At 53.5% G+C, this 19383-nt stretch overlaps 1 protein-coding gene across 1 annotated transcript in view; it reads left to right on the top strand.

Annotated features, from left to right (window-relative positions):
- LOC128980318 (rho guanine nucleotide exchange factor 10-like protein) overlaps positions 1–19383 on the top strand; it is a gene marked incomplete at its 5' end in the record, with an annotated part of 47907 nt that overhangs the window by 7068 nt on the left and 21456 nt on the right. The window contains 13 exons of the mRNA XM_054398781.1: positions 2052–2156; positions 2416–2587; positions 2718–2745; positions 3321–3406; positions 3534–3617; positions 4829–5004; positions 6317–6433; positions 8051–8159; positions 8543–8635; positions 9120–9134; positions 9600–9706; positions 10368–10445; positions 17859–18038. Of these exons, the coding sequence (XP_054254756.1) occupies positions 2052–2156; positions 2416–2587; positions 2718–2745; positions 3321–3406; positions 3534–3617; positions 4829–5004; positions 6317–6433; positions 8051–8159; positions 8543–8635; positions 9120–9134; positions 9600–9706; positions 10368–10445; positions 17859–18038 (1350 nt within the window). The remainder of the gene's footprint in view (positions 1–2051; positions 2157–2415; positions 2588–2717; positions 2746–3320; positions 3407–3533; positions 3618–4828; positions 5005–6316; positions 6434–8050; positions 8160–8542; positions 8636–9119; positions 9135–9599; positions 9707–10367; positions 10446–17858; positions 18039–19383) is intronic.

The following is a 19383-nucleotide window of genomic DNA, read 5'->3' as shown; positions in this document are numbered from 1 at the left end:
GTGGTTGCAGAGGGTCTGTTGCTTGTGTTCCAGGGGGGAAAGGCAACTTTGGGAGGTGAGCCCAGACTTCAGCTCCCTCCTGCTGTGCTCTGGACCTGTGTACATAGAACTGTATGGAAATGTGGTGCTGGAGCTGTGGAGAATGGAGGCAGCTCCAGTTGCAGGCTGGTCACAAGTGGTGTTCCCCAGGGCTCAGTGCTGGGGCCAGTCTTGGTTAATGCCTTTATCAGTCATCTGGATGAGGGGATCAAGGTACCCTCAGGCAGTCTGCCAGATGACACCAAGCTGGGAGGGACTCTTGATCTGCTGGAGGCTCTACAGAGGGACCTGGCCAGGCTGGATCCGTGGGCTGACGTCAGTGGAAGGAGGTTCAACAAGGGCAAGGTCCTGCACTTGGGTCACAACAACCCCATGAACACTTCAGGCTGGGGGATGAGTGGCTGGAAACTGCCTGGTGGAAAAGGCCCTGGGGGTGCTGGTCAACAGCTGGCTGAAGATGAGCCACCAGCAGCCTGGCCTGGATCAGCAATGGTGTGGCCAGAAGGAGCAGAGCAGGGATTGTGCCCTGTACTGGGCATTGGTGAGGCCACAGCTTGAGTGCTGGGTTCAGTTTTGGACTCCTCATTCCAAGAAGGACATTGAGAGGCTGGAGCAGGTCCAGAGAAGGTCAAGGAAGCTGGGGAAGGGTCTGGAGAAGAGGGCTGGTGAGGAGCAGCTGAGGGACCCAGGGTTGTTGAGCCTGGATGCAAGGAGGCTGAGGGGAGACCTGGCTCTCTCCACCTCCCTGAAAGGAGGTTGGAGCCAGGTAGGGGTTGGTCCCTTCTCCCAAGGGGCAATTGATAGGATGAGTTGCCCCAAGGGAGGTTTAGGGTGCACATGAGAAGAAACTTTTTCACAGGAATGGTCTCTTCTCCTAAGAAAGAAGTTATGGGACAAGAGGAATTGCCTTCAAGTTGCCCCAGGGGAGGTTCAGGTTGAATATTAGGAACAATTTCCTTCCCTTTGAGAGTGATCAGGCACTGGAACAGGCTGCCCAGGGCAGTGGTGGAGTCCCCATCCTTGGAGGTGTTGAAGGAACGTGTGGCCATGGCACTTAGGGCCATGGTTTGGTGGTGACCTGGCAGGGTTGGGTTGATGGTTGGACTCCCTGATCTTGGAGGTCTCTTCCAACCTTGAGGATTCCATGAAACCTGTGCAGGGCTGCAGCCCCAAAGGGTTTTGGTACCAAAAGAGTAAAGGGGTCTTTTTTTTTTTTTTTTTGGGTGAAGGGATTATCCTGGGGCTGTGCATCCCCTAAACCCCCTGTCCCAGGAGAAATGGTGACTGGAGGTGGAGGTCCCAGCTCTCTGGAGCAGAGCATCCATCCTGCACCAGCTTCTGCTTCCAGCAGGCCCAAACCTGTCACTTTCAGCCCTGTTCTGCTCTTTGCAGCCTCTCAGGTGCTGTTTCTCTCTGCTGTATTGTCCCTGAGGAATGGGAATCCCTTGCTCTGTCCTTCCTCTTCCTCCTGATGACCTTTCAGGGTGCCCTGCTGGGGCATCTCTGGTTACCAGAGCGGATGAGCCATCGATCGCGAGGAGGACGCTTGGCGCTTCCCAACCCTCAGAGACCTTCAGGATGGATGCTTGGGGCTAGCTTTGCCTTGCACAGGATAAAATCCCAGTGCAGGAGCTGGCTTTGCCCTGCACAGGATAAAATCCCAGTGCAGGAGCTGGCTTTGCCCTGCACAGGATAAAATCCCAGTGCAGGAGCTGGCTTTGCCCTGCACAGGATAAAATCCCAGTGCAGGAGCTGGCTTTGCCCTGCACAGGATAAAATCCCAGTGCAGCAGCTGGCTTTGCCCTGCACAGGATAAAATCCCAGTGCAGGAGCTGGACTTGCTCTGCAAATTGGGACCTGGCAGCAGCTTTTCTGCTTCCTTGCAAGGTTTTGCAGCAGCTGGAGCTGGATCTATCACTCCTGGGCTCCCTACCACGTTTTCTCCTCTCCCAGGGGTGGATCTGAGGGGGGCTGATCTCCCCTCTCAACCCATTTCTCCTTCTTTCTCACAGGAAAGCCTCAGAGAAGGGCCCAGGTGGAGCATCTGGACCCCCTGCACCATGGCATCATCCGAGCTGCCCCCGCACCCTGCAGTAGGTACTGTCAGCCCGTCGGGGGTGGGGGGTAGATCATCTGGGGGGGGGGAATGGGCACACCCAGCCTTGAGCAGGATGTGGGGAGCACCCTACAAGCCCCCATCAGAGCTTCCAGGGGTCATGGAATCAGAAAGGGTTGTTGTATTTGTGTGGGTTTGGGGGGTGTGAAGGTTCTTCTGTCGCCCTCCACCGCCACCGTCTCCCCTGGGGTACAGCAGCACTTCGAGGAGGCCACCAAGTGCCAGACTTCCTCCTTGCAGGTGACCATCTTGTCCCAGAGCCCCCCAGCCCCCTGCCCCACGGGGTGGAGGATCTTGGTCAAGCCTTTGACTTTGAGGACAGTGAGGAAGAAGAGGAGGAGGAGGAGGAGGAAGACTCAACGGCTGAGCTGGGCGGTGAAGCTGTCCTCCGGGCACCTCCTCGCAGGCGACGTGCTGCCAGCTCTGGCACTGGTGAGGAGCATGGGTTGGGGGGGCTCCAGTGTCCCCCATGTCCCCGCTGTGTCACTTTTGGGTGCCCAGGGTGGCCCTGCTGCAAGCCTGGGTGCCAATCTTTGCTTTTTTTTTTTTTTTTCCTCCATAGATGGATTGGTGCCAGAGAGCCAGGAAGGGTACGTGGGGTTTGGGGGTGGATTTTGGGGGAGTTTTGAGTCCTTTGAAGCACAGCTTTGGGGTTTGTCCCCCACTGTTGGACATGTCACAGCCTGATGGCATGCCTCAGTCTCCCCAGTGTCTCCCCACAAAAGGGGCTGCAGGCAGGAGGGCTCTGGAATTTTGGGGTGCATGTCACAGCCCTGGGGGGCGGTCTTTGAGTACCATTAAGGGGTTTGAGATTAACTCTTGCAGCTCCCAAATGAGGAGATGAGGGAGAACCTCCTTTGTTTGGTGTTCAGAGGGGGCTGGTGGTTTCCCAAGCTGTGGAATTTGGGGGGAAAGATGCAAATCTGGGTGCAAGGGAGGGGTGGACCTCCTGGTGGACCCCTAAACCCCAGGAGCCTCCCATCTATGAAGATGTGGCCATGTGATGGTGGGGTGGGGACATGAATTTAAGCTTCATTCTGGGCTTATGAGCCTCTGCAATAGGAGTTGGGGGTGATGGGGAGGGGGGGGTTGGATGAGAGGCTTGGGTACACCTGATCCCAGGGGATTCACACTCTGGGGTGCTCCGTGACCCCATTCCTTGCAGGTTGCCAGCGGGGATGAGCAATGGAGAGGCTGGTGGAGACCCCCCCATCAATGCCCAGACCTGGAAGAGGAAAAGCATCAGCCAAGGTGGGTTAAAAATGCTGATAAACCAACCCTGCCATGGCTTGGAGGGTTTTCTCCAGCCTGGTTTGACCCTTAGGTGCTGACCTGAGTCCTTGGGGGCTTTGGTTTTTTTTTTTTTGTCCCCCCCAAGATGAACGCTTCCAGTTCCCACCAGTGGAGGATGATGTGATCTATGATGATGTCCCCTGTGAGACCCTTGATGCTGACCAGGATGGTAGGGACAAACCTTTCTCCCCACCCTGGCTCCTTGCTGGCCATGAGTTCCTTTTCCACCTGGGCAAACTGAGGCATGCTTTGGGAAGCAGTGAATCCTACAAGGGGATGTGGGCACGGATAATCCTGGGATAACCACTGGGGTTTGGGAGGGGTGAAGGCAGAGGTGTCCCCAGAGAGGCTGCAAGACCTTCTTGTGTTCCCCAGGGCTCAGTACTGGGACCAGTTCTGTTCATCAATGGTCTGAATGAGGGCATTGAGACACCCTCAGTCAATTTACACGTGACACCAAGTTGGGAGGGATCTTGATCTGAAGGAGAGTTGGAGGCTCTGCAGAGGGACCTGGCCAGGCTGGCTCCATGGGCTGAGGTTCAACAAGGCCAAGGGCTGGGTCTTGCACTTGGGTCACAACAACCCCAGGCTGGGAATAGAGTGGCTGGGAATACAGTGGCTGGAAAGTGCCCGGCAGAAAAGGACCTGGGGGTGCTGGTTGACAACAGCTGAAGATGAGCCAGGGAGTGCCCAGGTGGCCAAGAAGGTCACCAGCAGCCTGGCCTGGGTGAGAAATAGCATGGCCAACAGAACCAGGGCAGGGATTGTCACCCTGCACTGGGCACTGGTGAGGCCACACCTTGAGTCCTGGGTTCAGTTCTGGGCTCCTCACTCCAAGAAGGACATTGAGAGGCTGGAGCAGGGCCAGAGAAGAGCAGGGAAGCTGGGGAAGGGTCTGGAGAACAGGGCTGGGGAGGAGCAGCTGAGGGAGCTGGGGGTGTTGAGCCTGGAGAAAAGGAGGCTGAGGGGAAACCTTCTGACTCTCTACAACTCCCTGAAAGGAGGTTGGAGCCAGGTGGGGGTTGGTCTCCTCTCCCAAGGAAGAAGCAAAAGGACAAGAGGAAACAGCCTCCAGTTGCCCTATGGGAGGTTTAGGTTAGACATGAGGAACAAACTCTTTGTGAAGAGGGTTGTCAAGGCCTGGCCCAGGCTGCCCAGGGCAGTGGTGGAGTCCCCATGCCTGGAGGGGTTTCAAAGCTGTGGAGCTGTGGTGCTGAGGGCCATGGTGGTGCCCCGGCAGCGCTGGCTTCAGCGTCGAACTCGATCACCTTAAAGCTCTTTCCCAACCAAACCGATTCTGCGCTTCTCAAACTGTGAGCACGTGGAGCATCTCTCAGGGCTCCTTCCTGGAGGTTTGAAGGAGCTGCTTTGCTTTTCCAGGCCTGGGGACCGAGCACAGCCTGATCTATGAGGAGGTGCAGCGCGGCGAGGGGCCGCGGCTGGCCGAGGACTTGGGCTGGAGCTCCAGCGAGTTCGAGAGCTACAGCGAGGACTCGGGCGAGGAGAGCAAGCCTGAGGCTGAGCCCACCAAGCACCGAGCATCCTTCCAGCCCAAGGTAGCACTCACAGTCCAGTTTTGAATTATTTTTATTATTGTCATTTTCCTTTCCCCCCCCTCCTTTTTATTCCTTTTCTTTCCGCCCCTTCTGGGTTTTATTGCATGAAACTCCCACAGATGGTGATGAAGAAGATGCTGCAGTTCCTGGGGTCAACCTGAAATTTTAGGGGTTTCATTTAAAATGTGTTTTTTTTTTTTTTTCCTTCTTTTCCTATTTTTATTTGGTTTTTATTTAGGTTTTTATTTATTTGTTTATTTATTTATTAAAAATATTTGGGTTTTTTTAAATTTGTTTTTTATTTATTGATTTTAAAAAAATATTTATTTGTTTTTTGTTATTTTTTTTAAATTTATTTGGGTTTTTAAATTTATTTGGTTTTTTTATTTATTTTTATTTATTTGGGTTTTTTATTTATTTGTTTTTGGTTATTTGTGTTTTTGGTTATTTGTGTTTTTGGTTATTTGTGTTTTTGGTTATTTGTGTTTTTGGTATTTTAATTTTTTTTAATTTATTTGGGTTTTTAAAGTTATTTGGGGTTTTCATTTATTTGGGTTTTTGATTTAATTTTTAAAATTTATTTGTGTTTTTTTTATTTCTTGGAGTGTTTTATTTCTTGGGGTTTTTATTTCTTGGGGGTTTTGTTTTTATTTTTTTATTTCTTTGGGGTTTCTTTTATTTCTTTGGGTTTTTTTTTGTGGGTTTTTTTGTTTCTTTGGCCTTTTTTTCTTTGGCTGTTTTTGTAATTTCTTTGGATTTTTTAAAAATTTCTTTTATTTCTTTGGCTTTTTTTGTAAATTTCTTTGGCTTTTTTTTTTGTAAATTTCTTTGGCTTTTTGTTTTGTAAATTCTTTGGCTTTTTGTTTTTGTAAATTTCTTTGGCTTTTTTGTTTTTGTAAATTTCTTTGGCTTTTTTGTTTTTGTAAATTTCTTTGGCTTTTTTGTTTTTGTAAATTTCTTTGGCTTTTTTGTTTTTGTAAATTTCTTTGGCTTTTTTGTTTTTGTAAATTTCTTTGGCTTTTTTATTTCGTTTTTTTATGTTTTTATTTTCAATTATATTTTTGGTATTATCCCCCTTTCCTTTTGCATTCCTGCACTGCTGGAGCTTGGCTGTTGCCTTCCCCTCCGCTTGCTCCTTTCTCCCTGCTGGAGCTCGAAGTGGACTTTAGGGACGATGCTGCTTTGTACCGTGCTGCTCTGGGATGATTTCTCCTCCTCTTGTGTTTTTTTGGCTGCCTACCCGGATCTCTTCTCTGCCTTCTCTCGCCTCCTCTGCCTTCTCCTCCTCCTGCCTGGTTTGCTTTGGGCTCAGCTTTCTCCAGACCTGAATAGACTAAAGGAGAGATACGCCAGGACTAAGAGGGACATCCTGGCTTTAAGAGTTGGGGGGAGAGACATGCAGGAGCTGAAGCAGAAGTACGATTGGAAGGTACCGTCCCCCTCCTCCATCCCTTTGTCCCTTCATCCCCCTAAATTTTCCATGATGGTTGGAGGCTGGGGGGTTGGAATTCATCCAGGCTGACTTCATCCCACTTTTATCCCCCAGAAGAGATCGAAAAGTGGACTTAAGCACCACGAAGCTGCCTCTGGTGTCCATCTGTCTTGCAGCTCCCGTTTGCTTGCCCAAACCTTTTGCTTGTTGGGTGTTTTGTTTTCTTTTAAGGGGCGTTTGGATGAAGCCAAGGTTGCCCACGGGGGATAGATGGACCTGAGAAGGTTTTTTTGCCCCTGATACAGGGTGTGGAAATCAGGTGGGGAGGGAGATTCTTGGGAGGTATAGAAACAGCACAAAGCCTTTCCCAGCCTCAAACCCTCCAGGTTGGCCTATTCCTGGCCAGTTTGGGCTTGGGAAGGTGGACCCCAGTGTCAGCTTGGGCTATAAAAATGCTGTGATGTGAGGTGTGAAAGGCCACCACAGCCCCCTTTGCTCCCTCACACACAAACCCCCAGCTGTGAGGAGGGGATGGATGGATGTGCTTGTGCCTCCCTTCCTTCCTCCTTGCTTCTGCTGCTGCATGCTGCTGCTTTGCCTGTGCCTGCTTGCCTGTGGCTGTGTCCCTGTGGAGCCAGGAGAGATGCTGGAGCATCCTTCTTCCTCAGCCGTATGCCTCCTCTTCCTCCCCATTGGGCTGTGCAGGAAAGAAGGGGATGGTTCCTGCAGGAGATATCTCCAAGGGGGTGATACCTCTGCATCTGGAGCCAAAAGGAGGAATGATGCTCAGAGGGTCTCCCACAGGGTGGTACCACTCTAGCTGGACTCCAGATGGGGAGTGATGATTGGAGGGGACTATGCTCAGGGAAGATGTCCTCAAGAGCTGATGTATCCAGAACTAAAATGGGGAATGGTGTTTGAAGATGTCCCCAAGGGGTAGAAGAACTCTCTCTGAACCCAAAATGGGGAACAGTGCTTGGAGGGAACAGTGATCAGAGGAGATGTCCCCTAGGGTATGGCTACTACTGTATCTGGAGCCAGAAAGAGGGACAGTGCTTAGAGGAGATGTCCCCAGGGGGATGGTACCACTCCATCTGGAACCAAAATGGGGAATGTTTTTTGGAGGAGATGTTCTCAAGGGACCACTCTACCTGGATCCCAAATGGGAGATGATGCTCAGAGGAGACGTCCTCAAAGGGATGGCATTGCTGTATCTAGACCTAAAATGGGTGATGATGCTTGGAGGAGGTGTCCCCAAAGGGATGGTGCCTCTGCATCTGGATCTGAAATGGGGAATGATGCTCAGAGGGGATGTCCTCGTGGGGATGGTACCACTCTATCTGGATCCCCAAATGGGGAATGATGCTTAGAAGGGACAGTGCTCAGAGGAGATGGCCTCAAGGGGATGGCACTGGTGTATTCAGACTTAAAATGGGTGATGATGCTTGGAAGAGGTGTCCCCAAGGGGATGGTGCTCTGCATCTGGATCTGAATTGGTGGATGATGCTCAGAGGGGGATGCCCTCCTGGGGCGAACGAGATTGCTGTATCCAGACCCAAAATGGGGTCCTAGTGCTGCCTTGAGCCTCCTGGTCCCTCTCATCCCCTTGTCCAGATGACCCAACTGATGAAAGCAGCCAAAAGTGGCACCAAGGATGGTTTGGAGAAGACCAGGATCGCTGTGATGAGGAAAGTGACCTTCCTGCACCGGAAAGAGGCACCAGGTCAGTGAGGAAATCCTCTCCCTTTGCTTCTGAGAGCCAAAAAAAGGCCTTTTTTGAGGGTATTAAGGGAAAAACCAAATAATTCCATGTGAATCCTCATGGCTTTCAGCTTTTCCTTTGCTGATTTATGTTCTGTGGTTTAAGCTTTTGCTCGATTTATTTCTTCCACTCTTTGCATCCATGCGCAAGCTTGGTCGGTTCGGCTCGCTCCTTGCTCCAACCACCCATGGCCATTTGGGACCAGTGGACCCCCGCCATGCCCAGCACCCATGGGTGCCCCCCACTTGGACACAGAGCAGGATCTACCCTAAAATACTGATTTTTTTTTCTTTTTTTTTTTGTGGGGGGGAGGTGTTTTTCTTAACCCTCCTGCTGTTGTGTAGGGGATGGGGAGCGGAGGAGGAGGGCGGCGGAGGTGGAAAAGCAACCTCCTGGCCGCCGGAGCTCGAGGGTCTCCCTGGAGCATCACAGGGGAGGTAGGATCCCAATAGGTGGCCTTGGACCTTGGGCCAAGGCTTCCTGGGGGATCCAATGTGTGTGTTCCAGCCTTGCTGCATGTACCCAGCGTGGCTTAACTTCCCTGAGGTGTTTTTTTTTTTTTTTTTGTTTGTTTGTTTGGGGGGGTGGTGGAGATTTGTCCCTGAGGTGTGGGAGGGAATCCCATCAGCCAGGCTGCTGCAGGAGCATCCCATCCCCTGGGCATGAAGATGAGGAGGAGGTCTTGGAGCTGGCAGCCAAGGGTGACGAATCCTCCCTGCCCAAAATTAGGGAAGGAAAAAGGTCACCCAGCCGCCAGCAGCCCTCCCCTGCAGCCTCAGCCAGCCCTCCCCCTGGGCAGCTATTAATAGGTGGTGGGGATGGGGCTGGGGTGGCCGTAGCAGGGCCTTGAGGCCATGTGGAAGAAGAGGCTGTCCAGCCATCAGGATGCCATCTTGGCTCGCTCCTACTCCTCCTCCTCAGCTGCTTCAGCCTCGGGTAAGGGGTCACCAGGCTGCCCAACCGATGCTTGCCTCTTGCCTTCTCCATTTTCTTCTTCCTGCTGCTTTTGGCTCCTTTTTTTCTCTCTCCCCCTCCCCCCCCCTCCATTTTCCCCTGCTCTTACCCACTCTTGGAGCAAGGAGGAAAGGGATTTTTACCCCACCCCCAGCCAAGGTGGGTTTTGTGTTCAGGGAGGCTTTTTATCTCCTCCCTGCAGGGAGCCTGCGGGGTCACTGCTGGCAGCCTGACTCATGCTGGTGTCCGGTGACAGTGGCTGGAGCCTGGGGAGGGACACACAATGCTGGGAGGACACTGGGATCCATCACTGCTCACAGCTCCAAACCTAAACCCATCCCCAGCCAAGCTGCTGATGGAGCCATGAGGGCTTCTTTAGACCCCCTCAAAAAACTCTAACATTGGGGTTTTTTGGCATTTGGTTGTGGCTTTTCTTCCCCCCTACAGGGGACTCGGAGGAGGAGGACACAGGTTTCCTGGAGGTCACAGTCTCTGACATGAAGCATCCCCCACCAGAGCTGGGCCCCATGCCTGAAGGGCTGAGCCCACAGCAGGTTGGCGTGGGGTGGGTTGTTGGGGGGCTTGGGGGTGGGGTTTTGGGTGGGTTGGGCACAGCTTCCCCTTTTGTGGTTGAGCAACCGGGGAAAGGGCGAGTCAGCAGAAAGCAATGCTGCTGTGTCAGCACTTCTGCAGGGTACTGAGCCCATGTTGCAACCCCCCCTCCCAGATTGTGTTATCTTGGGGACACACACACACCACAGTGACCTTCTTGTGGCCTTCCAGTATCTTAAGGGGGGGCTACAAGAAAGCTGGGGAGGGACTTTTTAGGGTATCAGGGAGTAATAGGACTGGGGGGAATGGGAAAAAAATAGAAATGGGTAGATTCAGATTGGATGTTAGGAGGTTTTTCACCTTGAGGGTGGTGAGAGACTGGCACAGGTTGCCCAGGGAGGTGGTGGAAGCCTCATCCCTGGAGGTTTTTGCAGCCAGGCTGGATGTGGCTGTGAGCAACCTGCTGTGGTGTGAGGTGTCCCTGCCCATGGCAGGGGGGTTGGGACTGGCTGAGCCTTGAGCTCCCTTCCAACCCTAACAATTCAATGGTTCTGTGGGTTGGGTTGAGGAGGGAGCTTCTTTACAGTGAGGGTGCTGGAGCCCTGGCAACAAATTCAATGGTTCCATGATGCTCTGACCCTGACTGTACCTTTGCCACTGCAGGTGGTCCGGCGCCACATCCTGGGCTCCATCGTGCAGAGCGAGCGGAGCTATGTGGACTCCTTGAAACGCATCCTGCAGGTGGGGGGAACCCCCCTTTTATTTTGGGGGGGGGGGTGTTTGGGAGGGGGTGTGATGGTTTTAAAGACTGCCTTTTTAATTTTTCTTCACAAAGATTGAGCAGAGAAGGCGAAGGAATGTAAATAAGTCACTCTAGGGTGTAAGAAAAGCAAAATAATGATGATTCTAAACAGTTCCATTGGAGAGGGAGAAATGTTTAAGAATCTCTACTCAAAACAAGGTTGGGGAGTTTGGGCAGCCTGGTTCTCAGCTTGCTTGCTGGGCTTCTGTCTGTCTGCTGCTTCTTTTCTGGCTGAAGATAACACACTGACCTTGACAAGCTAAGCCTAACAGCCTCTCTGCTTCTTGACTCTCTGCCTTCTGCCAGGGGGGTCTGGGGGGATGCCTCCTGGTTTCAGGGGGGAAGCAAAGGGGGCTTGGTTGTGCTTTTCTGTTGGTTGTGACATATTTGTGAATGGTGTCTGTTGGCTACAAGAAAGCTGGGGAGGGACTTTTTAGGATATCACATAGTGATAGGATTAAGGGGAATGGAATAAAGCTGGAAGTGGGGAGATTCAGGCGGGACGTGAGGAAGTTCTTCCCCATGAGAGTGGTGAGAGCCTGGAATGGGTTGTGCAGGGAGGTGGTTGAGGCTCCATCCCTGGAGGTGTTTGCAGCCAGGCTGGATGAGGCTCTGGCCAGCCTGATCCAGTGTGAGGTGTCCCTGCCCATGGCAGGGGGGTTGGAACTGGCTGAGCCTTGAGGTCCCTTCCAACCCTGCCTGATTCTAGGATTCTATATTCATTGCATTTCATCATAGATTGTAGATTTGCTTTCATTTGCTTCCAGACTGAGCTAGCCTGGTTATTGTTGGTGTGGGAGGGGGATTTCAGCCCTCACACTACTGCAATTCATTATTTTTGGTGCTAAAAACCACCTTTAAAACTATCACAGGGGGTGTAGGGATGTGTAAAAGCTACACAGGGTGTAGGGAGGTGTAGGGATGTGTAAAACCTCACAGGGTCTAGGGAGGTGTAGGGATGTGTAAAACCTACAGAGGGTGTAGGGAGGTGTAGGGATGTGTAAAACCTACACAGGGTCTAGGGAGGTGTAGGGATGTGTAAAACCTGCACAGGGTGTAGGGGGGGTGTAGGGATGTGTAAAACCTTCACAGGGTGTAGGGAGGTGTAGGGATGTGTAAAACCTGCACAGGGTGTAGGGGAGGTGTAGGGATGTGTAAAACCTACACAGGGTGTAGGGAGGTGTAGGGATGTGTAAAACCTACACAGGGTGTAGGGGAGGTGTAGGGATGTGTAAAACCTACACAGGGTGTAGGGGAGGTGTAGGGATGTGTAAAACCTACACAGGGTGTAGGGGAGGTGTAGGGATGTGTAAAACCTACACAGGGTGTAGGGGAGGTGTAGGGATGTGTAAAACCTACACAGGGTGTAGGGGAGGTGTAGGGATGTGTAAAACCTACACAGGGTGTAGGGGAGGTGTAGGGATGTGTAAAACCTACACAGGGTGTAGGGGAGGTGTAGGGATGTGTAAAACCTACACAGGGTGGAGGGGAGGTGTAGGGATGTGTAAAAGCTGCACAGGGTGGAGGGGAGGTGTAGGGATGTGTAAAACCTACACAGGGTGGAGGGAGGTGTAGGGATGTGTAAAACTACACAGGGTGGAGGGGAGGTGTAGGGATGTGTAAAACCTACACAGGGTGGAGGGAGGTGTAGGATGTGTAAAACCTACACAGGGTGGAGGGGAGGTGTAGGGATGTGTAAAACCTACACAGGGTGGAGGGGAGGTGTAGGGATGTGTAAAACCTACACAGGGTGGAGGGGAGGTGTAGGGATGTGTAAAACCTACACAGGGTGGAGGGGAGGTGTAGGGATGTGTAAAACCTACACAGGGTGGAGGGGAGGTGTAGGGATGTGTAAAACCTACACAGGGTGGAGGGGAGGTGTAGGGATGTGTAAAACCTACACAGGGTGGAGGGGAGGTGTAGGGATGTGTAAAACCTACACAGGGTGGAGGGGAGGTGTAGGGATGTGTAAAACCTACACAGGGTGGAGGGGAGGTGTAGGGATGTGTAAAACCTACACAGGGTGGAGGGGAGGTGTAGGGATGTGTAAAACCTACACAGGGTGGAGGGAGGTGTAGGGATGTGTAAAACCTACACAGGGTGGAGGGAGGTGTAGGGATGTGTAAAACCTACACAGGGTGGAGGGGAGGTGTAGGGATGTGTAAAACCTACACAGGGTGGAGGGAGGTGTAGGGATGTGTAAAACCTACACAGGGTGGAGGGGAGGTGTAGGGATGTGTAAAACCTACACAGGGTGGAGGGGAGGTGTAGGGATGTGTAAAACCTACACAGGGTGGAGGGGAGGTGTAGGGATGTGTAAAACCTACACAGGGTGGAGGGGAGGTGTAGGGATGTGTAAAACCTACACAGGGTGGAGGGGAGGTGTAGGGATGTGTAAAACCTACACAGGGTGGAGGGGAGGTGTAGGGATGTGTAAAACCTACACAGGGTGGAGGGGAGGTGTAGGGATGTGTAAAACCTACACAGGGTGGAGGGGAGGTGTAGGGATGTGTAAAACCTACACAGGGTGGAGGGGAGGTGTAGGGATGTGTAAAACCTACACAGGGTGGAGGGGAGGTGTAGGGATGTGTAAAACCTACACAGGGTGGAGGGGAGGTGTAGGGATGTGTAAAACCTACACAGGGTGGAGGGGAGGTGTAGGGATGTGTAAAACCTACACAGGGTGGAGGGGAGGTGTAGGGATGTGTAAAACCTACACAGGGTGGAGGGGAGGTGTAGGGATGTGTAAAACCTACACAGGGTGGAGGGGAGGTGTAGGGATGTGTAAAACCTACACAGGGTGTAGGGGAGGTGTAGGGATGTGTAAAACCTACACAGGGTGTAGGGAGGTGTAGGGATGTGTAAAACCTGCACAGGGTGTAGGGGAGGTGTAGGGATGTGTAAAACCTGCACAGGGTGGAGGGGAGGCGTAGGGATGTGTAAAACCTGCACAGGGTGGAGGGGAGGCGTAGGGATGTGTAAAACCTGCACAGGGTGGAGGGGAGGTGTAGGGATGTGTAAAACCTGCACAGGGTGGAGGGGAGGTGTAGGGATGTGTAAAACCTGCACAGGTGTAGGGGAGGTGTAGGGATGTGTAAAACCTGCACAGGGTGTAGGGGAGGTGTAGGGATGTGTAAAACCTGCACAGGGTGGAGGGGAGGTGTAGGGATGTGTAAAACCTGCACAGGGTGGAGGGGAGGTGTAGGGATGTGTAAAACCTGCACAGGGTGTAGGGGAGGTGTAGGGATGTGTAAAACCTGCACAGGGTGGAGGGGAGGTGTAGGGATGTGTAAAACCTGCACAGGGTGTAGGGATGTGTAAAACCTGCACAGGGTGTAGGGGGGCTGTAGGGATGTGTAAAACCTGCACAGGGTGTAGGGAGGTGTAGGGATGTGTAAAACCTGCACAGGGTGTAGGGGAGGTGTAGGGATGTGTAAAACCTGCACAGGGTGTAGGGGAGGCGTAGGGATGTGTAAAACCTGCACAGGGTGTAGGGGAGGCGTAGGGATGTGTAAAACCTGCACAGGGTGTAGGGGAGGCGTAGGGATGTGTAAAACCTGCACAGGGTGTAGGGGGGCGTAGGGATGTGTAAAACCTGCACAGGGTGTAGGGGAGGCGTAGGGATGTGTAAAACCTGCACAGGGTGTAGGGGGGCGTAGGGATGTGTAAAACCTGCACAGGGTGTAGGGGGGTGTAGGGATGTGTAAAACCTGCACAGGGTGTAGGGGGGCGTAGGGATGTGTAAAACTGCACAGGGTGTAGGGGAGGCGTAGGGATGTGTAAAACCTGCACAGGGTGTAGGGGGGCGTAGGGATGTGTAAAACCTGCACAGGGTGTAGGGGGGCGTAGGGATGTGTAAAACCTGCACAGGGTGTAGGGGGTGTAGGGATGTGTAAAACCTGCACAGGGTGTAGGGGAGGTGTAGGGATGTGTAAAACCTGCACAGGGTGGAGGGGGTGTAGGGATGTGTAAAACCTGCACAGGGTGTAGGGGGGGTAGGGATGTGTAAAACTGCACAGGTGAGGGGGTGTAGGATGTGTAAAACTGCACAGGGTGTAGGGGGTGTAGGGATGTGTAAAACCTGCACAGGGTGTAGGGGAGGTGTAGGGATGTGTAAAACCTGCACAGGGTGTAGGGGAGGTGTAGGGATGTGTAAAACCTGCACAGGGTGTAGGGAGGTGTAGGGATGTGTAAAACTGCACAGGGTGTAGGGGGGTGTAGGGATGTGTAAAACCTGCACAGGGTGTAGGGGAGGTGTAGGGATGTGTAAAACCTGCACAGGGTGTAGGGGGGTGTAGGGATGTGTAAAACCTGCACAGGGTGTAGGGGGGTGTAGGGATGTGTAAAACCTGCACAGGGTGTAGGGGAGGTGTAGGGATGTGTAAAACCTGCACAGGGTGTAGGGGAGGTGTAGGGATGTGTAAAACCTGCACAGGGTGTAGGGGGGTGTAGGGATGTGTAAAACCTGCACAGGGTGTAGGGGGGTGTAGGGATGTGTAAAACCTGCACAGGGTGTAGGGGAGGTGTAGGGATGTGTAAAACCTGCACAGGGTGTAGGGGGGTGTAGGGATGTGTAAAACCTGCACAGGGTGTAGGGGAGGCGTAGGGATGTGTAAAACCTGCACAGGGTGTAGGGGGGTGTAGGGATGTGTAAAACCTGCACAGGGTGTAGGGGAGGGTAGGGATGTGTAAAACCTGCACAGGGTGTAGGGGGGTGTAGGGATGTGTAAAACCTGCACAGGGTGTAGGGGGGTGTAGGGATGTGTAAAACTGCACAGGGTGTAGGGGAGGTGTAGGGATGTGTAAAACCTGCACAGGGTGTAGGGGGGCGTAGGGATGTGTAAAACTGCACAGGGTGGAGGGGAGGTGTAGGGATGTGTAAAACTGCACAGGGTGGAGGGGGGTGTAGGGATGTGTAAAACCTGCACAGGGTGGAGGGGGGCGTAGGGATGTGTAAAACCTGCACAGGGTGTAGGGGGGTGTAGGGATGTGTAAAAGCTGCACAGGGTGGAGGGGGGGTGTAGGGATGTGTAAAACCTGCACAGGGTGGAGGGGGGCTGTAGGGATGTGTAAAAGCTACAAAGGGTGTAGGGATGTGTAAAACCTTCACAGGGTGTAGGGGGGCGTAGGGATGTGTAAAAGCTGCACAGGGTGTAGGGGAGGCGTAGGGATGTGTAAAACCTGCACAGGGTGGAGGGGGGTGTAGGGATGTGTAAAAGCTGCACAGGGTGGAGGGGGGCGTAGGGATGTGTAAAACCTGCACAGGGTGAGGGGGGCGTAGGGATGTGTAAAACTGCACAGGGTGGAGGGGGGCGTAGGGATGTGTAAAAGCTGCACAGGGTGAGGGGGGCGTAGGGATGTGTAAAACCTGCACAGGGTGGAGGGGGGCGTAGGGATGTGTAAAACCTGCACAGGGTGTAGGGGGGCGTAGGGATGTGTAAAACCTGCACAGGGTGAGGGGGGGGTAGGGATGTGTAAAAGCTGCACAGGGTGGAGGGGGGCGTAGGGATGTGTAAAACCTGCACAGGGTGTAGGGGAGGCGTAGGGATGTGTAAAACCTGCACAGGGTGGAGGGGGGCGTAGGGATGTGTAAAACCTGCACAGGGTGTAGGGGAGGCGTAGGGATGTGTAAAACCTGCACAGGGTGTAGGGGGGCGTAGGGATGTGTAAAAGCTGCACAGGGTGGAGGGGAGGTGTAGGGATGTGTAAAACCTGCACAGGGTGGAGGGGAGGCGTAGGGATGTGTAAAACCTGCACAGGGTGTAGGGGGGCGTAGGGATGTGTAAAACCTGCACAGGGTGGAGGGGGGCGTAGGGATGTGTAAAACTGCACAGGGTGTAGGGGAGGCGTAGGGATGTGTAAAACCTGCACAGGGTGTAGGGGGGCGTAGGGATGTGTAAAACCTGCACAGGGTGTAGGGGAGGCGTAGGGATGTGTAAAACCTGCACAGGGTGTAGGGGAGGCGTAGGGATGTGTAAAACCTGCACAGGGTGTAGGGGAGGCGTAGGGATGTGTAAAACCTGCACAGGGTGTAGGGGAGGCGTAGGGATGTGTAAAACCTGCACAGGGTGTAGGGGAGGCGTAGGGATGTGTAAAACCTGCACAGGGTGTAGGGGAGGCGTAGGGATGTGTAAAACCTGCACAGGGTGGAGGGGGGGCGTAGGGATGTGTAAAACCTGCACAGGGTGGAGGGGGGCGTAGGGATGTGTAAAACCTGCACAGGGTGGAGGGGGGCGTAGGGATGTGTTAAACCTGCACAGGGTGGAGGGGGGGCGTAGGGATGTGTTAAACCTGCACAGGGTGGAGGGGGGGCGTAGGGATGTGTTAAACCTGCACAGGGTGGAGGGGGGGCGTAGGGATGTGTAAAACCTGCACAGGGTGTAGGGGGGCGTAGGGATGTGTAAAACCTGCACAGGGTGTAGGGGAGGCGTAGGGATGTGTAAAACCTGCACAGGGTGTAGGGGAGGCGTAGGGATGTGTAAAACCTGCACAGGGTGTAGGGAGGTGTAAAACCTGCACAGGGTGTAGGGAGGTGTAAAACCTGCACAGGGTGTAGGGAGGTGTAAAACCTGCACAGGGTGTAGGGAGGTGTAAAACCTACACAGGGTGTAGGGAGGCGTAGGGAGGTGTAAAACCTACACAGGGTGTAGGGAGGCGTAGGGAGGTGTAAAACCTACACAGGGTGTAGGGAGGTGTAGGGATGTGTAAAACCTACACAGGGTGTAGGGAGGGTAACGCATAGGGTGTAGGTGTAAACCTGCACAGGGTGAGGGGGGCGTAGGGATGTGTAAAACCTGCACAGGGTGGAGGGAGGCGTAGGGATGTGTAAAACCTGCACAGGGTGGAGGGGGGTGTAGGGATGTGTAAAACCTGCACAGGGTAGGAGGTGTAAAACCTACACAGGGTGAGGGGGGTAGGGATGTGTAAAACCTGCACAGGGTGGAGGGGGTGTAGGGATGTGTAAAAGCTGCACAGGGTGGAGGGGGGGGTAGGGATGTGTAAAAGCTGCACAGGGTGGAGGGGGGGTGTAGGGATGTGTAAAAGCTGCACAGGGTGGAGGGGGGGTGTAGGGATGTGTAAAACCTGCACAGGGTGTAGGGGGGGTGTAGGGAGGTGTAAAACCTGCACAGGGTGTAGGGAGGTGTAGGGAGGTGTAAAACCTGCACAGGGTGTAGCCAGGTGTAGGGATGTGTAAAACCTGCACAGGGTGTAGCCAGGTGTAGGGATGTGTAAAACCTACACAGGGTGTAGCCAGGTGTAGGGATGTGTAAAACCTGCAGAGGGTGTAGGGGGGCGTAGGGATGAAGCAGGGACTGGGGAGGAGGGGAGGAGGCTGATGGCATCTCCCGCAGGATTACAGGAACCCCTTGATGGAGATGGAGCCGAAGGTGCTGAGTGCCCGGAAGTGCCAGGTGGTGTTCTTCCGGCTGAAGGAGATCCTGCAGTGCCACTCCATGTTCCAGATCGCCCTGGCCTCCCGCGTGGCCGAGTGGGACTCCACCGAGAAGATCGGAGACCTCTTCGTGGCCTCGGTGAGGAAGGCGAAAGGGTCAAGGCCAGAGGTCGTGGTCTGACCCCAAGCTGTCAATCCATGTGGGCTTGGGCTGGAGGGGAAGGGATGGTTGAGGTGGGTTGAGGCTCCTTCCCTGGGGGTTAGATTCAAGGTGAGGCTTCTTGGTGGGTTGAAAATTCTACCCTCAATGTGAAATCAATGAATCAATAAGGGTTGGGAAAGACCTCAAGGATCATCAGGTCCAACCTGTCACCCAAGACCTCATGGCTACTAAGCCATGGCACCAAGTGCCACGTCCAATCCCCCCTTAATTGAGGCTCCTTCCCTGGGGCTTATATTCAAGGTGAGGCTTTGTGGTGGGTTGAAAATTCTGCCCCCAAGGTGAAATCACAGAATTAGTCAATAAGGGTTGGAAAAGACCTCAAGGATCATCAAGTCCAACCTGTCCCCCAAGACCTCATGACTACTAAGCCATGGCACCAAGTGCCACGTCCAATCCCCTCTTGAACACCTCCAGGGATGGTGACTCCACCACCTCCCGGGCAGCACATTCCAATGGCCAACCACTGTCTCTGTGAAGAACTTTCTCCTCACCTCCAGCCTAAACCTCCCCTGGTACAGCTTGAGACTGTGTCCTCTTGTTCTGGTGCTGGCTGCCTGGGAGAAGAGCCCAACCCCCACCTGGCTACAACCTCCCTTCAGGTAGTTGTAGACAGCAATGAGGTCACCCCTGAGCCTCCTCTTCTCCAGGCTAGAGCCAGAGCAGCTCAGGTGGAAGCAAATGGAAGCTGAAGTTCCAAGCAAAACTGCAACCTACCATGGAATGCAATGAATAGGGCCCAGAGAGTGGTGGTGAATGGTGCCACATCCAGTTGGTTGCCAGTCACCAGTGGTGTCCCCCAGGGAGCAGTGCTGGGCCCCATCCTGATCAATATCTTTATTGATGAGCTGGATTGAGTCCAGCATCAGTAAGTTTGCAGGTGACACCAAGTTAGGAGCAGCTGTGGATCTGTTGGAGGGCAGGAGGGCCCTGCAGAGGAACCTGGCCAGGCTGGCTGGGTGGGCAGAGGCCAATGGGATGAGACTGAACAAGGCTGAGTGCAGGGCTCTACACTTTGACCACAACAACCCCAAGCAGTGCTACAGGCTGGGGACAGAGTGGCTGAGAGCAGCCAGGCAGAGAGGGACCTGGGGGTGCTGGGTGAGAGTAGCTGAACATGAACCAGCAGTGTGCCCAGGGGGCCAGGAGAGCCAATGGCATCCTGGCCTGGATCAGGAATGGTGTGGCCAGCAGGACAAGGGAGGTTATTCTGCCCTGTGCTCAGCACTGCTCAGGACACCCCTTGAGTGCTGTGTCCAGTTCT

This window comes from Indicator indicator, unplaced genomic scaffold, assembly GCF_027791375.1.
Source record: "Indicator indicator isolate 239-I01 unplaced genomic scaffold, UM_Iind_1.1 iindUn_scaffold_107, whole genome shotgun sequence".
Taxonomy (NCBI): Eukaryota; Metazoa; Chordata; class Aves; order Piciformes; family Indicatoridae; genus Indicator; species Indicator indicator.
Note: the sequence above shows the minus strand (reverse complement) of the source record. Positions and strands in the feature narration are given on the sequence as shown.